The 17,643-nt window shown below is 33.8% G+C and overlaps 1 protein-coding gene across 1 annotated transcript in view; it reads left to right on the top strand.

Moving 5' to 3' along the window:
• Window positions 1–16,909, top strand: part of LOC149084724 (uncharacterized) — a 68,640-nt gene extending 51,731 nt beyond the window's left edge. The window contains exon 4 of the mRNA XM_089235364.1: window positions 16,695–16,909. Coding sequence (XP_089091490.1) covers window positions 16,695–16,740 — 46 coding nt within the window. The 3' untranslated portion in view covers window positions 16,741–16,909. The remainder of the gene's footprint in view (window positions 1–16,694) is intronic.
• Window positions 16,910–17,643: the final 734 nt, after the last annotated feature.

Below are 17,643 nucleotides of genomic sequence, written 5' to 3'. Positions count from 1 at the left end.
AACTACAATAGCTCAAAAAATCATGATTTTTTTAGCTATTGTAGTTCGTGGCTTCCTTTTGCCTTTGAAGGTTTCCCGGAGAAGGTTTCAGGTATAATACGCTTGAAAAATTTGCGAAATGATTGCCTGTGTTGAATGAAAAAAAACGTGAATAGTCGGCAAAATAATGAGCAATGTGAAATACATACGTAAGGCACAGCTTTCGATGTCGATCGCTTTGCGCACTGATTGAATTCATTTTGTCCAGAACATCAACAACATTCATTGGTAGGGCAACAAAATTCCATAAATTCTGGCAGAAATTTATTTTCTCCGCGATTTTAATTTTTGTGTGTGCGCATGGTAGTAAAGACCTAGAATTTTTCTGTTTAATAACTCTTTGAATCTCTTTTTTCGCTCAGTCGAAAGCATGATATGTGGTAAAATGATGGTTCCCCACATCATCTAGCAGGGCTCCCTACCTAGACTGAGATCTTTGGTGGACCCCTCGAGCCCCCTTTGTCAAAAACTGCCAACTTCACTTTGACAGTTTTTGTCTATAATTGTGGCGAACGCCTAGACAAAAGTATAGAATAATAATAACGTGATAAGCACGTATTCCCAAGAGATCGTTACGATCTGTCCAGGGAATTTGTTAGTGTTAGTAGACATCCATGCCCCACCCGGGATTCGAACCCAGGCCTGCACAGTCAGAAGCTAGCTCCCTAACCACTGGACTGACAGGCGGCAAATAAAACCAGTATTTCAACAATGCCGGATTTAATACTTTGCCGGTAACATCTATAATTGACAACTTCACTCACCTTCGAAATTTTTCTTTTGTCTGTAAATGGCAACTACTTAATTTTTTATTCGTTTGTCAATAATTGACAATTTCACTTAACTGACATTTGACATTTTTTTTCGTCCATAATTGGCAACTCTACTCACCTTTAACCATAATTGGCAGTTTTACTCACTTTTAACCGTTTTTGGTCTATAATCAGCAGTTTTACTCACTTTTAACCGATTTTGGTCTATAACCACAGTTTTACTCACCACTGACAGTTTTTTTGGCGATAATTGGCGATTTATGATTTTTCTCGTATTTTTTTACGAAGGAACCAGAAAAAATTTCAGCGAGCCAGATGGAACCTCTTGGCGGGAAGCATTCAATCCACGTGACGGAGGTTATGCACCCCTGATATAGAATATCCCAACAAATATGGGGGCATATGGTCACACCACTTCAGGGGTTTCCAGAATGTAAACTTTGAACGGAATAAAATGAAAGTGGAATAAAAACATCCAGCTACAGCTTTCAAACAGAAAAAAAGCTGAACTACAACAATGTCTTTTGTTATAATAAGTACCGTAAGGGTTGATAAGTTGGAGTCTTACTAATCAAGCCTCGTTCAATCACGCCGTTGAGGTTGAACAACATCAATTATTCACAACCAAAACCCTTTGGGCACATATTGCTTTCGTGAACCAATATCATGTCCAAAACATTCATTTCTAGAACTACTCAGTCAATCTGTGTGGCAATATTCTTTCTTATTATATACGTTATTAAAAATGTCTGCGTGACACGGTACTTGCATTTCATTACCAAAATAGTTATAATTCATATTTTTGCCATGCAACCCTTCAAATACTCAGGAATAGCGCTTTAGCTCTTTATTTTCATGTATATGTCACCGTTTTTTTCTAATCCGACGGGGCAAGTTATTAGAACGGGAATAGCAATTTCGAAGGCAGAAAAAATAGGTATAAAAGTTTTACGTGAAATGTTTGCTTTATTGGATAGACTGTCGCACGATATGCGGTGTATAAATCAACCCAAATTATATAAAAGACATCAACTTTGAAGAATGAGAAGACAAAGCATAGAGTAAAACCAAGTATTTCTCAAACTTTTTGAAGGAAGTTTTCGCGCGGAAACAAATTTCGTACAAAAATATATGTAAAAGGGATCTTTTGAAACATTTTAAGGATTTTTTATTAGTAAAAGGGAAATTTAAGGGATATTTTCAGCTGCAAAAAAACTGTGACCCCGGTGCAAGCGTACGCCAATCATGTCCAGCCAGTAGGTGAAAGTCCTTGGGTTTAAATTACCTCTTAAAAATCAAATTTATCAAACCAAAAAATCTCCGTCGGACCCGAAACGCACCATATAGATGAAGCAGATACACGCGATCGTCTTAATTTTGGATTTCGAAAGGTCGGATTGACTAATTTTGTGTTTTCTCTTCAAAAAATTAAGTATTTTGTTTCTAATCTGACGAAAAATGGCGACAATTTACGCAACATATGAAGCAGCAGTTTTTTTTTTGGTTGAATTCTTGGGGAATATTTTTTCCCAAAACGTAGGAATTTTCTACAATCACGGGCAAAATATGAGAACATAAGAATTCTCCGAGAGATAGAGTAGAACTTCGGGAGCACCCGGAAAATCCGGGAGACTTGGCAGCTATCGAAAGGGTACAACGCATGAAAATATCGAGCAGATTCTTGCCTATAATTAACAACTTCACTTATCTTTAACAGATATTGACAAAATACCAACTTGCATTTGAAAAATTTTTGTCTATAATTAGCAACTTCATTTACATTTGATTGTTTTTTGTCCATAATTGGCAATTAATCAATACTGGTCCAGTTACGCCGGTGGGAACGAACAACATCAATTATTGACAAGTGAAACCCTTTGAGCACAAATTGCTTCAACGAATCGAGGCCATACTCAAAATACTCATTTCTGGGACGGCTTTTTCAAGTTGAGTGCTGATATTCTTTCCGGTTAATTATATTATTTTGAATGTCTCCGTGACACCGTATTTGCATTTCATCAACGAGCAACTTGTAGTTCATATTTTTGCCTGCAGCCCCTTCAATATTCTTGGAAATTGAGTTCTTGTTCTATTTTTATGTATATGTTAAAATTTTTTCTAATCCCACGTATCGCTACGGAAACGGCAATTTCTCCTTAAAGGCAGAAAAAAATCAGTATGAAGCGTTTACGCGAAATGTTTGCTTCATTGGACAGATTGTCGAATGATATTTAGTGCACAAATAATCTCAAATAAAACGGTACTTGGCATGGGAGCATCCAATACATTTTTATCTATAATTAGCAACTTTACCTACCTTTGATACAATTTTGTCAACAATTGGCATCTTTTCCACTTCATTTTGACGCCTCTTTTGTCTGTAATTGGAAACATTCCTGACTTTAGACATTTTATTTTTGCCAATTAGCAACTTTACTCAACTTTTTTTTTGTCTACAATTGAGAGTTTTAGTTATCTTTGACATTTTTTTCGTGTATAATTTGGTGACTTTACAGATCTTTGCCTTTTTTTATGTCCATAATTGGCAACTCTGCTCACCTTTGTCAGTTTATGTCGTCTATAATTGGCAGTTTTACTTACCTCTGACAAATTTTTTGTCCATAGTTGGTAGCATCACCGATCTTTGACAATTGACAATTTTTTGTCTGTTATTGATAATTTTACTCACGATTAACGATTTTTTTTATATGCGTGCCTTACCCAAACCATTCATTTCTGGGACAACTCGAGAAATTTGTGTGGCAATATCGTTTCCAATTATGAAAAATGTCTCCCTGACATACACTATTTGCATTTCATTACCGAGCTAGTCATAATTCTTATTTTTCTCGTGCGACCTATGCACCACGTCCTCAGAAACAGCGTTTTAGCTTCATTTTTTATGTACATGTAACCATTTTTGTTTCTAAACGGCAAGCTATTACAACGGAAACAACAATTTCACTTCAAAGGCAGGAAAGATAAGCATTACGGTTTTACGCGAAGTGTTTGCTTCATTGGATAGATGGGTCGAATGATATTTAGTGTGTAAATAATCCCAAATGAAAAGGTACTTTGCATGGGAAGCATCGAGCACGAAAACTCGATGATACACCTCGCGTATAAACTTCTCCATCGTTTCGGCTCAAATATTTGCCCGGCAGTAAATAATTCTCTCAATCCTTTTGCGATGAAATATTCATCAAGGGCTGAATGACATCAAAAACAGACTTGTTTTCCCAATTTTCAATCTATTTCATCGTTTTCGCGAATCGATGTTTTTTGGACGTAAAATGTCGTAAACATGTTGGAATTGCATGGGAAATGAACTGATCGGTGTTCCGTAAAGTAATGCTAAGATCGTCTTATATTGCATTTTTCTTCATTTTTATTCCCTTATTTCGTTCCATTTCCTTACGTATATTTCGATCTGTTCCATTTAATTACATTTTTTATATTAATTCATCTCCATTCAACTCGGTTTCATTGACTATTTTTCAATTTCAGTATTTTTTTTATACTCTTATTCAATTTTTACTCAATCATATTATTTCGTGCATTTTCAATTTTTTTTATGAATATCTTCTTCAATTACTTTTCTTCTTTTTCATTCAAATTTCATACAATTTTATTCGATTTCATTCAGCTAATTTTTTTCTTACACGATTGGATTATTTTTTCCCTCGTTTCGTTTATTTAATTTTCAAATCACGTTCAACTGAATTATATTTTATTCGTCTCTAAATTTGTTAATTTTTTTAATTTATTTAGTTTCGGTTTGTTTTGAATAATTCGATTTTTTTTCGTAACATTTTATTTGCTTATTGCATTGGCTTAACTTTTTTGGTTAATTTGCCTGCTGTGGCTTTGAAATTTCTATTTTCATTTGTTTTATTACGTTATTTTCCCGTCATTCCATTCTTCCCAACGCACATTAAACAGCTTTATATTTATTTAATTAATTTTTTTCGAATTTCACTCCTTTTATCATATTCACGAATTTCATTTTTTTCTCGTTCGCAGCCTTGCGTTTCTTTATTGCATTCACGAGTTTCATTCTTTTTATTCCATTCGCGAGTTTAATTAATTTTATTCCATTCGCGAGTTTAATTATTTTATTCCATTCACGAGTTTCATTCTTTGTATAACTTTCACGAATTTCATTCTTTGTATAACATTCACGAATTTCATTCTTTGTATAACATTCACGAATTTCATTCTTTGTATAACATTCACGAATTACATTCTTTGTATAATATTCACGAGTTTCATTCTTTTATTCTGTTTCGTTCTTTATTCATTCACGATTTTCATTGTCTTATTCCATTCACGAGTTTCATTCTTTTATTCTGTTTCGTTCTTTATTCATTCACGATTTTCATTGTATTATTCCATTCACGAGTTTCATTCTTTTATTCTGTTTCGTTCTTTATTCATTCACGATTTTCATTGTCTTATCCCATTCACGAGTTTCAGTCTTTTTTATTTCATTCGCGAGTTTCATTCTTTCTTATTCCATTCGCGAGTTTAATTCATTTGATTCCATTCGCGAGTTTAATTCATTTGATTCCATTCGCGAGTTTAATTCATTTGATTCCATTCACGAGTTTCATTTTTATTACATTCATGCGAGTTTAATTCTTTTCATTCCATTCACGAAATATTCATTCTTTCCATTGAGTTTCCAAAATTTTCTTCTCTTTCAATGCATATCGATGAGCATTTCATAGATTTTATTACATTTAAAAATTTCATTCATTTCATTGCATTCATGTGCTTCATTCATGATTATGCCCATGAATTCATTAAGTTTCTTTCTATTTACAAGTTTTACTGTATTTATACTTTTCACGGATACCATTATATATTTTTTTTCCCAATTCACGACTTTCATTATATTTATTATTTTTATGAGTTCTATTATATTTATCTTCGTTACGAGTTTCATTATAATATACTTTTCACGAGTTTCATTATAATATACTTTTCACGAGTTTCATTATAATATACTTTTCACGAGTTTCATTATAATATACTTTTCACGAGTTTCATTATAATATACTTTTCACGAGTTTCATTATAATATACTTTTCACGAGTTTCATTATAATATACTTTTCACGAGTTTCATTATAATATACTTTTCACGAGTTTCATTATAATATACTTTTCACGAGTTTCAGTATATTTATTCCTTTCACGAATTTAATTCTTTTCAACTATTCAAGAATTTTTACTTTCCCCATTACAGTCATGTGTCTCATCTCTTATCACGTCCAGAAATTCATTTATTTTTACTTCACTCATGAATTTCATTATTTGTGTTCCATCTCTTCGAGTTTTTTCATTCACGAGTTTCCGTTATTTGTATTCCATCTTCGAGTTTTCATTCTTTCACGAGTTTTCATTACTTTATTTCATTCACGAGTTTTTCATTATTTTATTTCATTCACGAGTTTTTCATTATTTTATTTCATTCACGAGATTTCATTATTTTATTGCATTCACGAGTTTTCATTATTTTATTTCATTCACGAGTTTTCATTATTTGTATTCCATCTTCGAGTTTTCATTATTTCCATTTCATACCCAAGAATTTTGATTTAGAAACCTTTCCATTGAATACTCACCGGTTTCTTCCATCTCAATGCATATTGATGAGTTTCATTCTTTTTATCGCATTCATAAACATTCTCATCACCGTCAATTTTTTCATTTGTTATTACTTAAATGAATTAATTTCTTTTGATTTACGAGTTTCATTCTTTTTTATTCCACTCCCGAGTATCATTATTTTTATACTTAATATATATATATATATATTCATTCATGGGTTTCAATCCTTCCACTAAGATTACGAATTTCATTCTTTCGACTGAAATCATGAGTTTTGTTCTTTTCATTAAATTCACGAATTTCCTTCTTCCTTTACAGCCAACAGTTTCATCCTCCCTATAACGTCCACAGATTAATTTCTTTTCGCTCCCTGAGTTACATTATTTTTATATGAAATTCACGAAAATTTCAGTTTTTTTACATTTTATTCATAAGATTCATTGTTTTCATTCGACTGTATACATGAGATCCGTTATTATCAAACAATTTACGATTTTATTATTTTTTTTAATTTTATTCTTCCTCCATATTGTATTCCATTCCCTTCATGCATTTTATTCTTGTCCATTGCATTCATGCATTTTATTATTTCATTTGTTTACATTGCATTCATGCATTTTATTATTTCATTTGTTTACATTGCATTCATGCATTTTATTATTTCATTTGTTTACATTGCATTCATGCATTTTATTATTTCATTTGTTTACATTGCATTCATGCATTTTATTATTTCATTTGTTTACATTGCATTCATGCATTTTATCTTTTTTTCATTTCAAGTGTCAGGGTTGTTTTCTTTTTGTATTCCATTCATATCTTCTTAACGAGACTTCATTCATATTTTCTGATACATTCTAATGTTCTCTTTTCATTTCAGTTGGTCATAGAAATTTGTAAAGATATCAACATTTCTAAATCCTGATATCCTGAAGAGAATTGTTGCAATATCGTATTAATTCGGACATTTTTTTTCTGTTTCAATTTACATGCTTACGTTGTTTTTTTACGCACTCGTTTCAATCATTTTATTCGACTTTTTCTTGCAATTATTAATTCTATTCTATTCATTGCAGTCAATTTTATTTCGTTGAAGCCATAATAAGGCGTAAATAACTGATGACGCGTAAATTGCAGCGGCTGTGGACATTCAAAATTAGTAATTTATTACTTGAGCAATTCTATGTTTTAATTTATTTCAAGGTGAGAAATATTCATTCACATTTAGAGAATGGAATCAATTAAGAAGTCCCATCGCAATAAAATAATAATGCGAGAGATCAATCAAACTACTTTATATAATTGCATTCCAGCAATAGGTTATTTCTCACCCATTGTATTCATGCATTATATTCTTTTAAATTCGACGTATCATGTTTACGTGGTTTTCATTTCATTCACACTCCGTTCATACGTTTGAGACTATTTTCACGTGTGCTCTGACTTATTTTGTTGTGCTCTTTTCATTTCAATTAGCCATAGATTTATATAATGATATAATTATTTAAAATATCCTGATATAAGTACATTTATTCCAGAAAATATCCCATTAATATTCAGCCATTTTTTATTCACGTTTACGTTCTCATCATTGATTTATCGTACGTTGCTTCTTTTGCTGACTCATTTTATTCTCATTTTATTCTTTTAATAACTAATTACATTCTCTACTCATGACACTCGATTTTACTTCACTTTAGTTACGATTCAACTGATAAGACGTAAGTTGAAACGGCTATGGTTATTTATATAAAAAAGGGAATAATTTATAATTTTATTCTTAAATTGTATGTTTCAATTTATCTTATGGTTAGAGATACTTAGAGATACTCGTTCAATGGAATCAATCAAGAAGACGCGTCCCATTTAGAAAAACATTGTTGTCAAAAGACAATGAAGAGCAAAGTGCCCACCAACACATCTGAATGATAGGTAATAACGTAACTATTGGAAAGTTTACTTATAAAATTCATTGTTTTTATTCTACTATATTCATGAGTTGCTTTTTAACAACTAATTCGTGAATTTACTTCTTTCCATTGAACTCACGTTTTTCATTCTTTCCATTACATTCATGAATTGCACTCCCACCGTGGCATTCATACATTATATGCTTTTACGCATCATGTTTACTTGTTTTTCATCTCATTCATACTTCGTTCATACGTTCGAGATTCCACTCGTTGTACTCTGCTCTAGTCTATTCCTCTCTTTTCAATATTGCCATTAATTTTCATAAAAATACCATTATTGGAAATGTCCTGATGCCAGTACATTTATTCAAGAAAATATCGTATTAAAATTCAGCCGTTTGTTTATTCACATTTACATTCTCATCGTTGATTTATCGTAAGCTGTTTCTCTTGCTCTGACTCATTTTATTCATTATTTTTATTCTTTTAATAACTAATTACATTCTCTACTCACGTCACCCGATTTTATTTCAATTTAGCCACGATTCAACTGATAAGACGTAAATTAAAGCGGCTGCGGTTATTTATAAAACGAATAATTTATAATTTTATTCTTAAGAAATTATGTTTTAATTAATTTCATGGTTAGAGGTTCTCGTTAAATGGAATCAATTAAGAGGGAGTCACATCCCGGAAAAAAATAATGCCATCAAAAGATAATGAAGAGCAAATTGCCCACAAACACGTCTGAATGAAAGGCAATGGTATAAAATTCGCAAATAAAAGGCGAGCAACAACAGAAATGAACGTGAGGAAACTGGGTAGAGAGAGACACGGCCTGTTTGACATTCTCATTCCGGGAAAAATAAAAATAATTTGCGATTAATCAAGTTCATTGCATGCGTTAGATTCATTAGTCGAACATTTCCAAGGCAGCGAGCAAGGAGACTACTTAATTAATGGACTTTTCTCTCTGGCATTTGTTTTTATCGGAAAATTCATCTAATGTTAATTAAGATACGATGTGGGAAATGAAAAAAAAAAAAAAAATTCCCAACCTCTTTTGCGACCCTGTATTCTCTCTCCATGTCAATGGATTTGTATTGCTTCCTAGAAACCGAGCCGTACACAGATCAGAATCTGAATAGAATTTTCGAGCTTCTGTGAATAATGTATGAAGCTTTACCCGCTCTTTTTTGTTTATTCTTTTCGTATGCTAAATAATGCTGTATATATATATATGAAATCTTGATACATATAAACATATTCTGAAAAAACGTTATTGCATTTGCAGAGAAATTGTCAGAATTTCGGTTTTATTATTTTTGTTTTCGAAGCAAAGTACAGGGACGTTTCTATTTCTGTGAAAGAAAATATTACGAGACGGTTCTGGCTTGTGTCATATAAATTCAAAGGGTTGTATTTTCTCGGAATTCATTGCAGGGTAATCGCAATTTATCTTCCTTGTAATGTGTGATGGCCAAAATTTGGGAAGATACTCGTGCTCGGGTTTTTGTCTTTTCTCTTTGTCACCTGGATGAATATAACGCGCGCACGCGCGCGTTTGCTTTCTTTTCTTTCCTTCTTTCAAACCCAGCACACAATCCCGGTCTATCACCATGGGTAATTTACTACCGATTGAGTTGTGCCGGAAGTGTAAGTGTGTGTATCCAACAGTCTGAGTGCTTATATAGTGAGGAGGAGTCAAAGGAAACCGTAAGAAAGTGATTGGGAGAAGAAAATGTTTAAGCTTCGCCACTAGAACAAACGATCCTATCAAGAATTTAGCCCAACATGTTCATCTTGCGATTTAGGGTGAGGGTTGAGGACACGATAAGTGGGGAGGGAGACCCGTATTTGCGTAGACAATTCCGAGTTTTTTCCTCCAGGAGAAAGAACTTGCTGAATGAACACGCGCTGTGAGCGAAAAACGTTTTTAATTGTCACGTAGGTTGTTCCAGGAAATGGTCATGGCATTGCGTTTTCAACATGTTTTTGTCTTGATTTTAATTTTTTCACCTCGCAGCGCGCGTGTGTGGTCCAATAGATCTCATTCCTCATAAAATGGACTCGTCCTCTCAATCCACGCACATGAGCTTTTCCATTCCTTCAGTAGTTGAGTTTAGCCCTTTGAAGTGCAAACATATTTTTCAGTACTTCATCTGAATTTTATAATAGTTCGTGCTATGTAGCACCCCCCCCCCCGACCCCACTGTGGGAAGCCCCTGATGCAAGCTTTTCCCTTTCATAAGCCATTCTACTCTAACGTTTTCCTTTTAACGGCCAATGTTCCCAATTGAGAACATACTTTTGATTAATTCAAAAAATATATTTCTCTTTAACGAAAATAGCTGATTTTTTTTTCCTGAACATATAAGGTTCTGAACTTAATTTAGAAAAGACAAAAGTTATTCGATTCAGCTTTTATCATACCAATTTATTATTCTAAAATCACCCATTTTCAAGGGAAATTATCTGTAAGTTTATGTTTTAATTATTAAAATAGTTTTTGTAAACATACATGCATCTCAATTTTTTTTTAATTGTAGAATATTGCCAAGAATGATAAGAAATGCTCAATGAAAGAAAAAAAAATTTTGTTTGAATTCCAGGGAACTTTTCCTACGATTGTTCCCAATTGGGAACATTGGCCACTACTGACTATTCTAAAGTGCAATGCAGAGGAGTAGCATTCCGAAAAAACAATTTATTGCTTTTTCCTTCTCTCTGGTGTGTCTCAAAAGGAAGGAAACGTATCAAATTTCACATTCCGATGTTTACATGCAGCACCCCCCTTTTTTCTGTGACTGACCTTGCCACCCCCCCCCCCCGCCCCCTCTACGTTTTGAGTAATTTTGTTGGTATGTTGGTCTTTCAGTTCTCAGTTGATATCTGGTCTTGTGACTTTCTACACTTCTTTTTACCATCTTTTTTGTTATACTATTAGCTTATTAGACTAAGTTTGAGAGATTCTGATATATCACACCTCTCTGATGAAGAATTCGAAATGTGCCAGCTACTGTCTGATGAAAATGAGCGGGCTACAGATGAGGAAGATATCGATGACAACATGCTTGGCCCGGTCGTTCCTGCAGATGTTTGTGGATATCTGTGTTTTAAGATCACTACGTAGTTCATTTGTGGGTGAATTTGTGGATCCTATCAACATGCCTTCTACATCAAAATTGCCTTTCAAATATCAGATAATTACCCAGTCAAAAAATAAGAAAACACCATGTGTCAAGTGCCAAAAGACTAAAATTCATGCAACCGAAGTGGAAAAAAAGTACTGCATTCGACAAAAATATAAGTGAACCTACTGAAGCAATCAGTCATAAGTTTCCTGAGCTAAGTGCAAGCCGACTCGACTGATATTTTTTTCAAATTTTTACCGCAAGAGTACCTCAGTTACTTGGCTGAGATGACAAATATTTATGTCGCACAACATGGATCGAATTTGAAAATTGAGTGGAAAAAAATCGCAAAGTTTTTTGGATTGGTTTTGCTAGGTGGGTATCACAGAATACCAAGTGAAAATGATTACTGGGGTACTTTCAGTAGACACAGCAGTACCATAGACTTAAGATATAAATTAGTAGTAAATAGTATTATTACTCTGTGAGCAGTACCGATCGTCCCCACTGTTATGCCGAGAAATAACTTTAGAGACATAAAAAATAACTTCCATTTGATGGATAACTCTTTCTTACAACCCGGTGATAAGTTGGCTATCTATGATGAATTAAATAAAAAACTCACACACATTCGGTTTGGGTTGTTCCATGATAAACTAAGCATCGATGAATCAATAGTACCGTATTACGCTCATCATTCAAGTAAGATGTTTATATGGGGAAAACCGATTCGCTTTGGATTTAAAATTTGGATGATTTGCTCAAACAATGTGGTTTCCCATATAAAATGGAAGTATATGCTAGTAAGCAGTCATCGGAGCCTGTGCCTTTAGGTACCAGAGTTGTAAATAATATTTCCTCTCTCTTTATATTTTTAAATAATATCTTTTAACTTACCAAGGGATCCATACAAAAACATAAACCCGTATGTATGTATTCTTTTGTGAATTTTAGACCAGCATTTCAGCTCATCATAAGCTCCTTATTATAATACAGATATACATGCCTTCTGAGTGTATTCGAGATAAATTTATTTCCATCATTTTTAAAATTCTATATGTATATTCTTTAATTTTTAAAATAAATTTATTAAATGATGACGAATTTTGCATCATCCTGTAAGATGGCTTCACTGCGAAAATTATGTATAGTCAGATCCGGCCAATGTTCCCAATTGGGAACATTCAAGAAAACGCATAGGGAAATTTTTTTTCTTCAATTTCTCGATTGATATCTCTTAACTAAAAAATCAGAAGGAGAAATTAACAAAAAAAATAATGAAAATCACTTGGAATCTGAATTCGGCCGGTAAAAGGTTAAGTAGGTAATTTTTTATTCGAAAAAATACCTATAAATGAAAAACTCTTCGGTACATTAATTTATACAATATTTTTTTTTGAAAATACAACTTTTACTGCGCCAACTGTTGTCTTATCTTAACTTCAATATTCAAATTGCAAAACTGATGTGCTTTTCGGAAAGACGGTTTTATTACCAACAGTCACAATATTTTTTTTTTTGGGGGGGGGGGGAAATCACATGTCAAAAATGTAATCTATATTCAGAAAACAAATTATTATATTTGAAAAGTCAAAATTCACTTAAGCCAATTCGATGTATTATATTGAAATAACATAAAAAGGTGTCTTTCGACAACGAAGCGCTTTTGAAAGAGGTAGATTTCGTTGACAGAAATCTATTTCGGAAAATCAAAGGAGTACGTCTTGTGAGATCCATTATTTGAGCTCAGTTGGACCAGTGTATGAAAAAAAACGTTACCTTTATCATATGGCTCAGCACGGAGATTAACCCTTCACGGTCTAGAATTTTTTTTTTAGGTGCTTCATTGAAATTTTACAGTTCGTACTTCCTAGGAGCCTCCTCTCCGCAATCAAGATGGCAGGAAGGCCTGCCTCTACGTAGATGCTAGCGTTTTTGTTTTATGAGCTGTCCAAAAAAAAAAAAAAAATAAATGAACACAGAAGTTGAAACCTGCGGGCACATTGTACAATCCTAAGAGGGCCGTTATAACAATGAAATATCGTTTTTTATGTCTTCGATTTTACCTCGACATAAGATCATAAAAGCTGAAGGTCCTTTTCTCCGTAGCGCTGTTGGGAAACAAAAGTTGTCATGTTGATTTTTTTTTTGATAAGGCAAACGATTAGATGCATAGCAATCGAAATCACGTTTACGCGTGATTTTGAAAGCATTTCCCAAAGGATTTGTGTCAGGACCAGTTATTGGTGTCTGCATATCCGAAATTTGGCGGTAAAAGACAATTTTGCTGTAAACGAAATGGTGCATATGAAGAAATTATCGGAAGCAACGATGAAGAAAGTGATATTTTTCAGCGGTCATGACACTGGCACTCAGTTCACCATGTGGAAGAGAAGTTGAAGGCAGTGAAGTGCGCCAGAAGGATGGAACTTTGGATACGGTAAAGGAAGTGCTTTGAAAAAATATTTAAAAATAATCATAATGAAGAACACTTTGTCGTGTAACTTTAATAATATCATTAAAACAAGTATCGGGGTCTGATATTCCCAACGCTCATCCTTGAGTCCGGCATTAATTAGAGTACGTATTAAAGGGTGAAGAATTATCAATACAGTGAACTTCGCGGGGAGTTTATAAATGCGCCTTAACGTCCTTACTTTTTAGTTATTTTTCTTTCTTATTTAACCCCTTTACGATCAGGGACGCAATATTGCGTCCAATCATCAGTGGAATAAATTCAATCCATCTGACTGTTTCTGCGACTTCGTTTTTCCTCATGGCGAAGGTATATTGTAACCATATGGAACAAAAAGCTGTGCGTGTTTTCCCTCTCCTTGTTCTCTCTCCAACATCGTGATATCTCAACGAGATAACGATCAACTGAAATAACAATGATGGCGGTTCTCCTCAGCTTCCCCCCCCACTTCTCCACGGAATTCCCCCCCCCCCCCCACACACATATAATGTATCTCTCTCAGAAGTAATCCATCTATTAAATACTGCTCATAGAAGTGAGAAAGAGAACAGGCAAAGACAACTACCAAATAAGTTTCTAGTTATAGGTTATAGTAATGTGGTGTGTGTAAAATAGGGGGAGAGGAACAGTAGTACAGAGATAATTGGATAAGAAAGTATTAGTACAGTGCCTTGCTTTTTCGCCGTCACCTAGAAACTTGTTGTCTTTGCTTGTTCTCTTTCTCATTTCTATGAGCAGTATATACAATAGAAGGATAAGTCTAATACAGATCATTCAAATTTATCGCCAGCAGTTTGTACGGGAAGGTGTTAAATGAAGTTATAAACGCACAACAAATCTTACTGTGGAATTTTGGAAAATAACTCTCTCAAGACCCCACAGATTAGAGTCATTTAAATTTTAATCACCCTGCATTAATACATTTTAAAAAATTCATTCAGTTTTCAGCCTTATACGAATTCAAGAAAGGAGAAAAATGGCGAAAATACTCTGAAAGCGTAATGTCTAACACGAAATGTTAACGTATTTTCCAGAAAGAAAGAATATAGAAGAACGTTTCTATTCGTAATAATGAAATGTCTTTCCTTGGAATATAATATGAATTGAAATGTATTCATAGTTTCAAATGATGCATAAATTGCATTATAAAAGTCGAGTGAGACGTTTATAATTTCTCTTCCAATTGAAGCCGTATCTGATGTAGGATACCCGAATGAATATGTGTTGTATCGTAAGTCCCGGATAACAAATAATCATTGACATTCCTTGCTTACACGAGTCCTCATTAGTAGTTATTTGGCTCTTGTGTCCTCGACGGTTCTGGATAACGAGCTCCTGGTCTCTCTGACTGATATAAAGGATACTTTAATAAGGTGGCTCTTTTCGAAAATTTTATCGGAAAGGGGGCAATTACGTTAGTTCCCCTTTAAAATGATCTGGAGGTATGAGAATACAGCCATTTCATTGTTGGATTTAAATGAGGATGTAATTTGAGATGCGATACCTTCGGAACCAATGTCTTTAGCGGACTGAAATTAAATTGTGAATAACATCCTACAGCTATACCAATTAGTGAATCAAAGCCGCGCGTGTGCTTATGGTTGACTGAACTTCTGACAATATTATAATATCTAATAATATATAATATATAATCATAATATATAATATATAATCAATAATATATAATTATTAATTTCGAAAGATTGATGCCGGTGCTTTCTGAACACATATCCAGAAAAATCCAAGACTTGAAAGTACACTGTGAACAACAAAGCGACACTTCCGTAGATATATCTTTGTTAAGATAGGAAACGAAATACCGATCATGAATCACCGTCACAAGCTCTTTGTCACGAGGAACTATATTGTAAAAAACTGTATAATAAATCTAAGACGGAGAGAATAAAAAAAAAAGAAATGCCAATTACCAACGAGCCCATCTTCCGCATTTTCCCTTTAGATGTAATTGATGCAAACGGAAAATGCGAAAGATAAGCTTGTTGGCCATCGGCTTTCTTGACCCGACGCCCCACGCATAAAGCGCATCTTGATCCCGCATCAATCTGAAGATGTCCTGACGTTAACTATTCACTTTGAGTACAAGTGAATCTGAACATGGACTGAAATAGCGGATGGAATAATACGTAAGCACCAAGGAAACGAAAAATAGAAATAAATCAAAGGTCATCAAAGGAAAAGAAAAACACGAAGAATGGGAAAAAAGGGGTAGAAGTCACAAACTACAATCGAACCAGTTATAATCATTGTTCGGCCTTGATAACCAGTAATCATTGCCAGGTTTATGCACTACCAACTGTCACAACATCGGTTGGCGAATTAAGCTCTAGCTTCGTGCATATGCACTTTGGAGAACCCATAATCACCGTAATGAACACGAAGAAATGCAGTTACGAGATTCCCATCACCTTCTACTCTAACATATTGTTAAGTGAGCGTTTATTAAGGGGTTCCCTATCTTTTAACATGGTGTAAAACAGTGCTCAAGGGGAAATATCATTAAAAATATTATACTTAGCCATTGATTGATGATTTGGTGCACATATGAACTGTATATGCCAACCTATGCCAGTGCGAAATTTTACGTATCACTGACACTTAATTTTTCGCAAATTTTTGCGTGCATGATAAAATAGCATGCCATTAATGTAACTGAATATAGAAGTGCTTATTCGAAATAATGATAGCTGTTTGATTTATAAAACAATATATATATTTTTTATTAGTGTCTCGACGTTCGACAATCGCAGGCAAACAACATCAGCTAACTAACTACCACTGTGCCGCATGCAGGGATCGAACCCGGTTGCTCGTGATACGAAACCTCCACGATGCGCACATGACCGCACATCAGCCGTGACATACGCACAGGGTGACCATCCAATGCGCTTTTAAATGTGACGACGAAATTCCTTAACAAAATGGAAATATCGGGCGTATTTCATTAAATATGCTGAAATAAGTAATAAGTATAAAATGTCGACAAAAAAAATAATAAAGCACATTTTTCTATCGATAGAGAGCGTTTCATGCTTTAATCTTGTTAAAATCATTGCATAAAATCGATAGTTATTATTATTTTATTCTACGGGGTGTTTTGTAAGTGCTAATGCGCCGTTTATCTCATAAACCGTCCGTCGTAGAGGTATGATTCCAGTTTAAAAATGCTCAAAAGATGTTCGAAAAGTACCCGGAAACACATCTGAGAGTAAAATACAGTTTGTTACAAACCGTCTTCCATCTTCCTAAAAGAATGTTGTTGCCCTGTATCTCCCGAGTCAACCAAAAAAAAAATCGTCTAAGTGCAATGTTCCCAGAGATATTCCAATTCAAAAATCGGAGGAAAGGACAGCATATAAATGAGGGATAGGAGTTATTATCCGTTATTTTCGTTGTTATAACGTCTCTCCGACATTGAATTCAAATATCTCAACGAATATTGCACTTAGAAAAATGAATGATTTTCTGTTGGCCTCATGAGATACACGGCAACAGCGTTTCTAATTGGATGATAGAGGACAGAGATTACCGTATACATTTTTTATAAGAGTTTAATTATCAAGAGTTATTACACTAATAATTAATTATAATAGGTTTTTTTTTTATTTTGTTGCGCACTGTATCTTCACTCTCAAAACTGGCACAGGGCAATTTTTGAACGTCTTTTTTTAAATT

The sequence above is a fragment of the Pholcus phalangioides genome, unplaced genomic scaffold (genome assembly GCF_987345545.1).
Source record: "Pholcus phalangioides strain wild (caught in Gottingen) unplaced genomic scaffold, Ppha-v1.0 ptg000008l_1, whole genome shotgun sequence".
Lineage (NCBI taxonomy): Eukaryota > Metazoa > Arthropoda > Arachnida > Araneae > Pholcidae > Pholcus > Pholcus phalangioides.
The sequence above is the reverse complement of the archived record's forward strand: the minus strand, read 5'-3'. Positions and strand labels throughout refer to the sequence as shown.